At 38.7% G+C, this 11,920-nt stretch overlaps 1 protein-coding gene across 1 annotated transcript in view; it reads right to left on the reverse strand.

The window, feature by feature from the left end:
* Positions 1-7,642, reverse strand: part of LOC133987434 (potassium voltage-gated channel subfamily H member 1-like) — a 38,495-nt gene extending 30,853 nt beyond the window's left edge. Inside the window, exons 1-3 of the mRNA XM_062426805.1 lie at positions 7,570-7,642; positions 5,872-5,898; positions 20-143 (exon numbers count right to left, since the gene is read on the reverse strand). Coding sequence (XP_062282789.1) covers positions 20-143; positions 5,872-5,898; positions 7,570-7,642 — 224 coding nt within the window. The remainder of the gene's footprint in view (positions 1-19; positions 144-5,871; positions 5,899-7,569) is intronic.
* Positions 7,643-11,920: the final 4,278 nt, after the last annotated feature.

Raw genomic sequence — 11,920 nt, forward strand, 5'->3', positions numbered from 1 at the left:
ATGATGATGAAGGTGTTACCCGCAGGTGCTGCTCTTCTGCATGACTTCGGCTCGATGGTAACCGGACAGTTTGCAGAAGCCGTCGTTGCTGTAGACGATGGGCCAGTCGACGATCTGAGCGTTTCCCAGCACGAAGTTGGTATCTGACCACAGGAAGCAGCTCGTTACCGTCCACTCTGCTTTTACAGCCGTTTATACCGATTTACGGCTGCACGACTATAATAAACACAGTCATAGTTCTGACTCTTCATGGATCAACCCTGATGAGCTGCACCTGGTTTACAGGTGAACTGCTCAACCAATCACAGGTTGTTATTTCTTTTGGGATTTAAAAAGAGTGAATAAGAGTCTCCTCCGCTCAAAAACATGCTTTTTATTCTTCTTGTTCCCACAGTTTGTTTGATCTCCATGTTCAGTTCGTTTGTTTTTAACCTCCTGCGACCCTGCGACACTTCATTCTGTTTAACTTTGACCTGTTGCATCACCTAGTGGTAACAAAAGCAGTTGTTTATTTATGCTTAACCTTCCTGTTGTCCTTGAGTCAAGGAAGGAAGGGAGGAAGAAAAGGGGAGGAAGAAGGACGGCAGGAAGGAAAAGAAGAAAGGAGGGAGGGAGAAAGGAAAAGAGGAAGGGAGGAAGGAAGGAAGGAAAGAAGGAAGGGAGGAAGGTAGGGGGGAGGAAAGAAAGAGAGAAAGAGGGAAGGAGGAAAGAAGGAAGGAAGGAAGGAGGGAGGGAAAAAGGAGGGAGAGAGGAAGGATGGACAGAAGGAAGGAAGAAAGGGTGATGGAGGAAGGAAAGAAGGAAGGGAGGAAGGAAGGAAGGAAGGGAGGAAAGAAGGAACAGTCAAAAACAGATGGGGTCAGTTTGACCCGGGAGGACGACACAAAGGTTAAATAACGTAATAACGAAAGGGCGTTGGGACTTTTGTTATCGTTGAAAACGTTAAACTTCCATCAGTTCAGCTTTTGAAAATGAATAATATTTGCATGTTTGTCGACTTGAGGAGTTTTTTTTAGTGATGGAGATGTTTATCTGTCCATCACAGCACATAAAGCTTCATTCATAATAAAGTATTTATTTAACTTTAAGCCATAATCATGCAGCCGCAATACGGATATCAGGTAATCATCGTTCTTCTCTAGCCGCAGTATCACTCACATGAAGGGGAGCAGTAATTATTATAGATTTCATTATTAATATACACAACAAACAGCCACTCACAGTCCACCGGTAAACACACACAGGGAGGGTTATCTGTATGTGTGTGTGTGTGTGTGTAACTGGTTTATAACACATTTATAACAGCTGAACTGCAGCTCCAGAATTCATTAAATGCAGTTATGTTTCTATACGTGCTGATAATAATAGTGTCACAATTTCAATTTTTCTGCCTTAAAAACTATAAACTTTTGTTATTTCTCTGCTGCTTTTTTAAAATCATGTTTCAATTCTTCTTGGTTTTAACCTTTGTGTCGTCCTGCCGGGTCAAATTGACCCCGTCTGTTTTGACTGGTCCTTCCTTCCTCCCTTCCTTCTTTCCTTTGTCCTTCTTTTCTTTCTCCCTCCCTCCCTCCTACCTTCATTCCTTCCTTCTTTCCTCCGTCCCTCCTTTTCCTTCCATCTTCCTCCCTTCTTTCCTTCCTCCCTTCCTTCCTTCTTCCTCATTTCCTTCCTTCTTCCTCCTTTCCTTCCTTCTTCCTCCTCTCCTTCCATCTTCCTCCCTTCCTTCCCTCTTCCTCCTTTCCTTCCTTCTTCCTCCCTTCCTTCCTTGACTCGAGGATAACAGGAGGGTTAAAAGTCTACCATTAATTTATTTCAAGTTAATTCATACAAATAAGTAAATCATCAGCTGAACTTCAGGCTCCGATTTTAAAGCACGAAAAGAAACAAATGCGCCGTAATTAAACAATCAGATGGTAAAGGGAAAAGTTTTTAATATTAACGTCAAATTAAATGAATTATTTCTGTAGTTTTCCAAACATGTCGTCTTGTTTCTGCAGCTTCTTGTCATCAGCTTCCTGTCATCAGCTTCCTGTAATCAGCTGACCCTTTGGTGACACTTTGATGACACTTTGGTGACCCTTTGGTGACACGAGAGGAAAGAAAAATGAATTTGTGTTCTCCTTTTATTTAATTCATGATCTCCATTTAGTCTCTGTGCTCTCAGTTTAATAACTCGAGTTCTCGTGTTAATAATTCATGTTTCATTTCACTGTTTTGCCAGCTGGAAGTTTGAAGAGAACATCACTTACTGATCCAGAGCCAGGAAGAGCTCCATAATATATAATATATACTGTATATTTAATACTTTCATGTTCATAACCCTGAAGCTGATTTTTAATGAAGTGGACGACATTCACATGAGCAGGAAAGTGTCAAAAAGTCTGTTATATTTTATTTTATTTTATTATATTATAACAGACCTCATCTGTCACTGAGCCACTAACGTATCTGAGAACATTGACTCTGAGTCTCCACCAACCATCACATATAAACTGTCCATTTAGACTTGAGATGAAACTCCTGACAGTGTCCTTGTGTCTTTATATCAGTGGTTATTTTAATGTTGGTTATTTTAATGTTGGTTATGAATGAATTTTAAACCTGTAGACCTGTGATTATCTTCCAGCTGAACCATCACAAACATCAAACATCACCTCCTGAACATTTCTCTGTATTTTAACCCTCCTGTTGTCCTCGAGTAAAAGGAAGGAAGTAAAGATGGAGGGAGGGAGGGTAGGAAGGAAGGAAGGAAGGAAGGAGGGAGGAAGGGAAGGAGGGAGGAAGGGAAGGAAGGAAGAAAAGGAGGGAGGAAGGAGGGAAGGGAGGAAAGGAAAGAAGGAAGGGAGGATGGAAGGAAGGAAGGAAGGAAGGAAGGAAAGATGGAAGGAAGGGAGGGTAGGAAGGAAGGAAGAAGGAAGGAAAGGAAGGAAGAAAAGGAGGGAGGAAGGAAAAAGGGAGGAAAGGAAAGAAGGAAGGAAAGATGGAAGGAAGGAAGGAAAGGAGGGAGGAACGGACGGAAGGAAGGAAAGAAGAAAAGGAGGGAGGAAGGAAGGAAGGAGGAAGGAAGGAAGGGAGGAAAAGTCAAAACAGACGGGGTCAATTTGACCCGGGAGGACGACAGGAAGGTTAAACTGAAGCCTGCGTCGAGTCCCAGCAGAGACGAGGATAACCATTAAAATAAATAAATAATAAATAAATAAAACTGCACAGCTGTGATGTAAAAGGAATGTTATGTGATGTGATGGATGTTTAAAGTGATGAACACAATTAAAACAGTCACAATCAAACTGATGTGGACACACTGTGTGTTTGTGTTGTTAATGTCTGAAAGAGTTTTAGTTAGTTTTGCTTTGTTCATTCTAGTTTTTATTCAGTTTTGATTTTTTACTAACTCTATTTCAGTTAACTAAATTATTTTTCCACTTCTAGTTTTAGTTTTAGTGAACTATAATAACCTTTAAGTCCACACAGCGATATTTTGCATCTACTCTACAACAGAAGAGAGAAAGCCTGAATCCATTTCATGTGAATAATATTCTGATTATTGAAGCTGATAAATGTGATTTTAATGAGGCACTGTTGAAATATTTTTGATAATTGGTCACTGATGGTCTAGTAGCCAGAATCCCTGTTTACCAGCAGTTACAGAGGATGGAAGATTAGCTCACACCCATTACACCAACTCCTCCCATTACATCAGCTCCTCCCATTACACCAGCTCCTCCCATTACATCAGCTCCTCCCATTACATACGCTCCTCCCATTACACCAACTCCTCCCATTGCATCAGCTCCTCCCATTACACCAACTCCTCCCATTACATCAGCTCCTCCCATTACACCAACTCCTCCAATTACATCAGCTCCTCCCATTACACCAACTCCTCCCATTACACCAACTCCTCCCATTACATCAGCTCCTCCCATTACACCAACTCCTCCCATCAGCAGATACAAACTCAGCCTGCAAAACAAAGCACTATAAAAACAGCTTTGTCCCATTAGCTGTTAGAGAGATAAATAAAACTTACCCCAAATTAAGCTGACGGTGCAGTTTTTATTTATCTATTTCTTTTGGTTTGTTTTTATATTTATATTTATTGAGTATTACAATGGTTTTAAATGTTCTTTTTTTTGATCCAGCACTTTGATAGGACGCAATGATGGCACTTTACCTTTTTACTCTTATTATGCTATTATGACCTGCTCCTCCCTCCCTCCCTCCTTCCTTCTTTCCTCCGTCCTCCCTTCCTTCCTCTCTCCCTCCCCTCCTTCTCTTTCTTTCCTCCCTTCTTTCCTCTGTCCTTCTTTTTTCCTTCCTCCCTTCCTCTTTTCCTTTCTACCTCCCTCCCTCCTTCCTTCTTTCCTCCGTCCTTCTTTCCTTTCCTCCCTTCCTTTCTCCCTCCTTTCCTTCCTTCTTTCCTCCATCCTCCCTTTCTTCCTTTCCTTCCTCCCTTCCTCTTTTCCTTTCTCCCTCCCTCCCTCCCTCCCTCCCTCCTCCCTTCCTTCCTTTCCTTCCACCCTTCCTTATTTCCTTTCCTCCCTTCCTTCTTCCTCCCCTCGAGGACAACAGGAGGCTTAAAGACCTTAAAATACACAAAGAATGAATTCTGTCTCAAATCTCATGTGGTGCTGAGATTAAAAATGACAAACACGAGGAAGAGGAAGAGGAAGAGGAAGAGAAAGACGACTCCTCATCATTTCCTCCCCGTCGGGACACACAATGATCTAATTGTGCGGCGCGATGCACTCTGCAGCCTCTAGGGGTCGCCGTCGGGTTTGCAGCATTTATGGTTCGATTCATTCTTTAATTAAATGAATGGAGGGATGAATCTGGCTCAGTGGGCTGAATGTGATGTTAATAGTTTTTTCTCTGTCTCTTCCCTCTCTTTTCTCTCGCTGTTCTCCTTTTTATTTGTTTTTTCTCTCTCCTTTCTGTTTTCTTTCTCTTTTCTCAGTTTTCTTTCCCTTTCCTCAGTTTTCTCAGTCCCTTCTCTCTCTCTTTACTCTCGCTGTTCTCTCTCTTTTCTTTCTCTCCTCTGTCCTTTCAGTTTTCTCTCTCCTCCCTCTCAGCCATGTTGTATCAACGTATGTGTGGGTGGATACGTAATACAGAGTTTGACCACCAGAGAGCGCCGACAAATTAACTTCTATAGCGTCCAAAATCTCAAACGTTTCGTATCGTTGTCACAAGTGCTCACATTAAATCATTTAAATCACATTTAAATATCTTTGTGTTATATCACTATTAAAATGTTTAGGTGTAAATCATCATCAATTATCATTTTGGAGTTTTTTTTACGCTCAGTTCAGTCTGAACTTCACCTTTATAAAGTTTGTACTGTTCATTTATTTCATTCTTCAACCTTAAGGTCATTTTAAGGGCATTTGTAGTGTTGTTTAACGGTGTTATCGTTGCAATAACACTTTTTATGTGCAATATAAAAGGAAATTGTGCAATAATGACGGCAGCATGTGGGAGGACTCGTGTGTATATTACTTCCTTTTAGTTTTAGCAATAAATATTTATTGTTTTATAGTCATACTATCTTTTAGAAGCACTTTTTAAACTTATAAGGATTGCTTTCAATTTCGTTGTACATGTAAAATGACAATAAAGACTATTCTACTCTATTCTGTTACTAGTTCTGAGATAACATGAAGCCCTACAGACAGCGAAAAAATACGAATACATACAGACTTTAACAGGAAGTCTAGTCAGGTCTGGTGTGTATGTGTGTGTATATATGTATCATAACACAGGTCAATGGGTAAATGGGAGGGTGGGGGTGGGGGATGGGGTGGGGTGGGGATGGGGTGAGTGGGGTAATACATGTACACAACAGTATATGGAAACACTGGTCTGTACCTGTCTGTCTATGTGATAATGTCCAAACTGAAAAAGTTGAAAAGAAAAGTGGTTAAAGGAGCAGAAACACATTTGAAGCAGTGAGAAACAAGAGCTGAAGGAAATATGTGACCGTTTCAGTCTCACAAACAACACACACACGCACACACACACACACACACACACACTCACAATAAATAAACAAACAATAAACAACCCTGTTTCTTATGAAATACACGAATGTCCACAGCTTATTATTGTGTTTGTTTCATAGTAAAGCACTTTGTAATTATCCTCACTTATGTTGACTAGTAAATCAGTTATGTTCCGACTCTGCTTGGTGTGTTTATTTACTTTTTACAGTGTAATATTTACATGCACATTGCAGGGAAATGAGTAATTTGTACAAATGCCTCTGACTGCTTCTGTTGACCTCATTTTGCACATTGTTTCAGTTCCTTATTCCCCATTTATGAAATCAATAATACCACAAATGTACAGCTGTTATTAAGACTCATCTCCATCCAAACAGGCCAGCAGACACTAAATGTTCCTTTAACGTTCCTTTGAGGTTCTCAGCAAAGTGTCTTTTAACTGCTGGGACATTTTGGTTTTATTGGTTGGTTATAAGAATGTTTCCATTGGGTCTAGTTGATGTTTAATAGTTACTGAATTATGTTTAAAACACTAATACAGACAAGGAGGGTTTAATGGTTCATCATGCTACTATTGATAATATAGTTGTTTTAATATATGGATGTAAAGAACGGTTGCAGCAAACTTTACTTTCAATATTGATTCACCATTTCATTTTTAAAATAACAGAAAATACTTTAATTTTGTACAAAAATACAACTTTTTTTTCTTTGCAGAGTCCAGGTGACGCTTTTTAACGTCTTAAAAACAAAACTGTATTAAAGTCTCATTTAAACAGAGCAGAGTAAAAGCAGCAAACGCTCACACTGGACAATGAGACAGGTGCAGGCAGCAAAAGTCTATTTATTTATTTAAGTGATAAATTACTTGAACGATTATTGATTATCAACATTTTGGGGCCGATTCACTTTCTCTATGTTGTTGTTGTTGATTTAAATTTACCCTCAGATGTAAGGAAGGGATTTCACAGCCTATAATATGATGGAAATAGTAGCTTTAAAAAATAATAATAAAGTATAGAGCCACTTCTGAATTATCTGTCAGGATTATCAGTTAAATCAAATATGTGCTGGTTAACTTTCTGATGACCAATTACTTAAATCAAGTCAAATGTAGAGGATATGCATAGCTTATAATCAGATAGAAATGGCAGTTAAATGAAATTAGAGCTACTTTAAATCCTGAATATATTAAGTTCTCCTTTTTTAATTTTACTTTAAGAGCACAGCGTGATTAACTAACATTAGGAGACTGAATAGTAAACAGGGCATTAAGAATCTTATCACTTAGGCTACTTTAAAATATGTGTTTTTATATCTGAATGCAAACGTTGCCTATACAATTTATATGAAGCTGAATCGAGCAGAAGGGATTCAGCTTAAATGAATCTAAACATGCTCGTTTAATTTGGAGGGGAACGTCCTGCTGTAAACACTGAGGTATGGCCGTTACCGTTACCGTTACCGAGACGCTCCTCACCAAACACACAGCCCCGTTAAATCCGTTAAACACCGTATTTTACATTCACGCGCACAGACCGAGCGGCACCGGACCGGATCCTACCGTTGGACCGGCGCACGATGTTCTCCAGGAACGTGTTCTGAGGGGCCACGAGACCCCGCCGTCCTCCCGCCATCCTGCCGTCCTCCTGCAGCGCGAGGCAGAGCCGCTCACATATCTGATGCTGCACGAGACCTGCGCTCGGTGGAGTAGGGGCTCGCGCTCTCTCGCTCTCTCTCCCTCGCGCTTTCCACCTCTCTCTCTCTTTCTCTCTCTCGCTCCCTCGCTCTCTCTCTCTCTCCCTCGCGCACTCTCTCTCTCTGTCTCTCACTCTCCCTCGCGCTCTCTCTCTCCCTCGCTCTCTCTCTCTCTAGCTCTCTCCCGCTCGTGCTCTCACCTCTATCTAGCTCTCTCTATCTCTCTGTCTCTCTCCCTCGCTCTCTCTCTCCCTCCCTCCTTCTCTCAGCAGGCTCCTTATTGGCAGATGGTTGCAGCACGCGCTCCAGCAGCAGCCACGGTGAGGCTGAGAGGTAGCGCGAGCTCAGGTGAGAGAGGACGGGAGAGAGACACCTACAGACACCGTGTGAGATCATTACATCACTTATTATTGTAATTAAATGGCTCAGTTCACACACACACACACACATAAACAAACAAACAAACACACACAAACAAACACACACACACACACGGGAATATTTACATAAACATTAAATACAAGAGAAACTCAAAGTAGTTTATAGAACTGCAACAATCAGCTGGTTAATAGATTAAATTAATCAGCAAATACTTTGATAATCAATTAAAGAAACAGAGCTGGCTTTCATTTATGTCTGTGCGATTTAAGCTCCGCAAACAGAAAGAAAGAAAGAAAGAAAGAAAGAAAGAAAGAAAGAAAGAAAGAAAGAAAGAAAGAAAGAAAGAAAGAAAGAAAGAAAGAAAGAAAGAAAGAAAATACAGAACAAAATGATTAGAACAAAGGGAGGAAAGGGTGATAGATAGATAGATAGATAGATAGATAGTTAGATAGATAGATAGATAGATAGATAGATAGATAGATAGATAGATAGATAGATAGATAGATAGATAGATAGATAGATAGATAGATAGATAGATAGATAGATAGATAGATAGATAGATAGAAAGAAAGAGGAAGAAGTATGGACTTCTTGACAGCCGCTCCGTTAATCCTCCTCTTGGCCTCCAGCAGAGCGAACTGTTAACCGGAGGTAAGTTTGTTCTGTTACTTCTTCACACGGCCGGCTGTTCCAGGACCGATCTGTCACGCTTCCAACACGAGCTCCGGTCCTCTGAAATGATGCCAACATGGAAGTAACTTAAAACTGCATTCTATCAAAAGGCCACCAGGGGGCGAACGTTTTGGTGTCAAAAGGACTTCCGTCTCTATACAAGTCAATGGAGAATTCACCAACTTCTCACTTGATTTCTAACCTCAGTAAACGTTTTCAAAATGTGTTTATGGTCTCAATCGCTAGTTTAAAGCCTTCTTCAATGCAGTATGATGTTCATTTGGGACATTTTGGCCTCCCTGATTTTATATGTGACGATAAAGCAGGGTATGCATTAGGGCGTGGCTACGTGGTGATTGACAGGTTGATTGGTTCACAGGTTCAGGAGGGCGCCTCATGCTCCTCCTGATGCCCATATAAGTAGAATCCGTGTTTTTTTTTTACCCGGCATGCACCTGAAATGTTCAAGATGGTGCTGCTCAGATCCGATACTATTGGCCTCCGAGCAGCAGTCCGCAAACCAATGGGTGACATCACGGGTGTTACGTCCATTTTATATACAGTCTATGCTTCCGAAGCGCTTCTAACACGCTTCCGAAGCGCTTCCGAAGAGCTTCTAACACGCTTCCAATGTGCTTCTAACACGCTTCTGACGCGCGTCCAACGGGCTTCCAACAAGCTTCCAACACGCTTCCTACAAGCTTCCGACAAGTTTCCGACAAGCTTCTGACGTCCATTTTATATACAGTCTATGGTTCTAACACGCTTCCAACAAGCTTCTGACGTACTTCAGAGAATGCTGGGGGAGGTTAGTTAGCTTCCCCTTGTCTGTGGTGTGTTGTGGTCTTGGTTGCAGGTCTGGAGGTGACGTGTCTTCAGTTTAGATTTAAAGGTTTTCTCTCAGTCTCTGTATGACATCCTCAGGTGGTTCCAGGTGTGAGCTGAAGCTAAGAAGCAGCTTCACCATGTGCTTCACTTTGGGGGAGCCCAAGAACACCAGATCCAGCTGGAAGCTTCAGGCTGTAAGAGAAAATTTAGAGATCTATCGATAAGCACGAACACTTTAGTGATTTATGAACTGCTGTTATATATTTCAGTTTTCAGTCTTTGTTTGGACTCTGGCAGCAGAGTTCTGGATCAACTGGATCCCTCCGACTACAGAAACCACAGATCACAGCAGCAGTTATCTCAGGTCACGTTTCACAGAGAGCCGGTCCAGACTGAACTCTTTCATTTTAATTTAAAGAGACCCAATTGTAGTAACGCCTGGTTCACCTGAGTCTTATTTAAAGACTGCACTCAGACCTGCTGAGAGGTTTTATCATCTTTAAGTTACATTTGACCCTTTATACGTTTAGTTTAATGTACCTCTTAAAGACATGGGTATAATTTAATCTTGTATCTGTTTTCTTTCAGACTTTGAGACCCATTGTGTCTTCATTTATTGCTGCACCAATACAGAACCCTGATTATTGCAATAAATCTTTTGTTAAGAGTGAAGTGAAGTTTCATGGCTTTCCTTTTCCACACATCCTGACTGATTCCTGTGATGATAATCGACCTTTTCTGAACCTTCTACTGTAAACCAACATTCACCCATGAGCAGCACTTAGCTAAAAAGCTCCACTTTATAATGGGAAAAAACCTCAATGTGGGCGACCATCGGCCCTGACTGGTTGGGTTAAGAGAAAGAGAAAGAGAGAAACATGATAACAACAATAATAATAGAAATATGACTAAATATGACTAATAATGTTCGTAACAGTTGATCCGAAGCCGAAAGACGAGAAAACACAAAAACTCTGCTGAAAAATAAAGTTAAATGCATTAATGTGATATGAATGAGTTCGGATGGAGAGAGGGAACAGGAGGAGGAGGAGAGGAGCTCAGTGCATCATGTGAAGTCCTCCGGCAGAAAAGTCCATCACAGCAGTTCAGAGACAAACGTATGAACCACTTTATGTCGTTTTTACATGAAATCTCTGATTCCTGTTGTTTCTAACCTGGTTATAAATCTGGAGACATATTTTTATGTATCACTGAAAATGTTCCATATTGGAGCCATAAGATAATTGAGGTTCATAAATTATAAAAAAAAAAAGAAGATAAAAAAAATAGAATAAAATATGAAATAAAAAATAAAAAAATAGAATAAAATAAAATGTAATGTAAAATAGAAAACAAATAATAAAAAAATAAAAAAATAATGAAACATAGAATAAAATAAAATGTAATGAAAAATAGAAAAATAAAACAAATAATAAAAATAGAATAAAATAAAATGCAATGTAAAATAGAAAAAAAATAAAATAAAATTAAAAAAAAATAATAAAACAGAATAAAATGTAATGTAAAATAGAAAAAAAATAAAAAATAAAAAATAGAATAAAATAAAATGTAATGTAAAATAGAAAAGTGAAAAATAAATAAAATAAAAAAGTAAATAAAAAATAAAAGTAATCATGTTTTCCATACTTTAATTTTAATTTTTTTAAAAACCTGACATGAATGTTATGTGTGAAAGGTTGCGTAATATCCGCTGAGTTGTAAGAAAAATAAGATAAAAAAATAGAATAAAATATGAAATAAAAAAAATAAAAATAGAATAAAATAAAATGTAATGTAAAAAATAAAAAAATAATAAAACATAGAATAAAATAAAATGTAATGAAAAATAGAAAAATAAAACAAATAATAAAAATAGAATAAAATAAAATGTAATGTAAAATAGAAAAAAAATAAAATAAAAAAATAAAAAAAATAAAAAATAAATAAAATAAAACAGAATAAAATGTAATGTAAAATAGAAAAAAAAATAAAAAAATAGAATAAAATAAAATGTAATGTAAAATAGAAAAATAAAAAATAAATAAAATAAAAAAGTAAATAAAAAATAAAAGTAATCATGTTTTCCATACTTTAATTTTTTTAAAAACCTGACATGAATGTTATGTGTGAAAGGTTGCGTAATATCCGCTGAGTTGTAAGAAATGTTTTTTTTTATGGTGGAGAAAAAGAAAAGTTGATCTTTCTATAAATAATTTGCCTGTTGACTCATGATGACTCACACGCCTCCCTGTGTTCAGTTTATCTCTCAGGAGTATTTTTCTACCAGGTGGAAAAGGATTGTTCTCACTGAAAAGAGACGTTGCTGTTTAATACTG

This window comes from Scomber scombrus, chromosome 2, assembly GCF_963691925.1.
Source record: "Scomber scombrus chromosome 2, fScoSco1.1, whole genome shotgun sequence".
Classification (NCBI taxonomy): domain Eukaryota; kingdom Metazoa; phylum Chordata; class Actinopteri; order Scombriformes; family Scombridae; genus Scomber; species Scomber scombrus.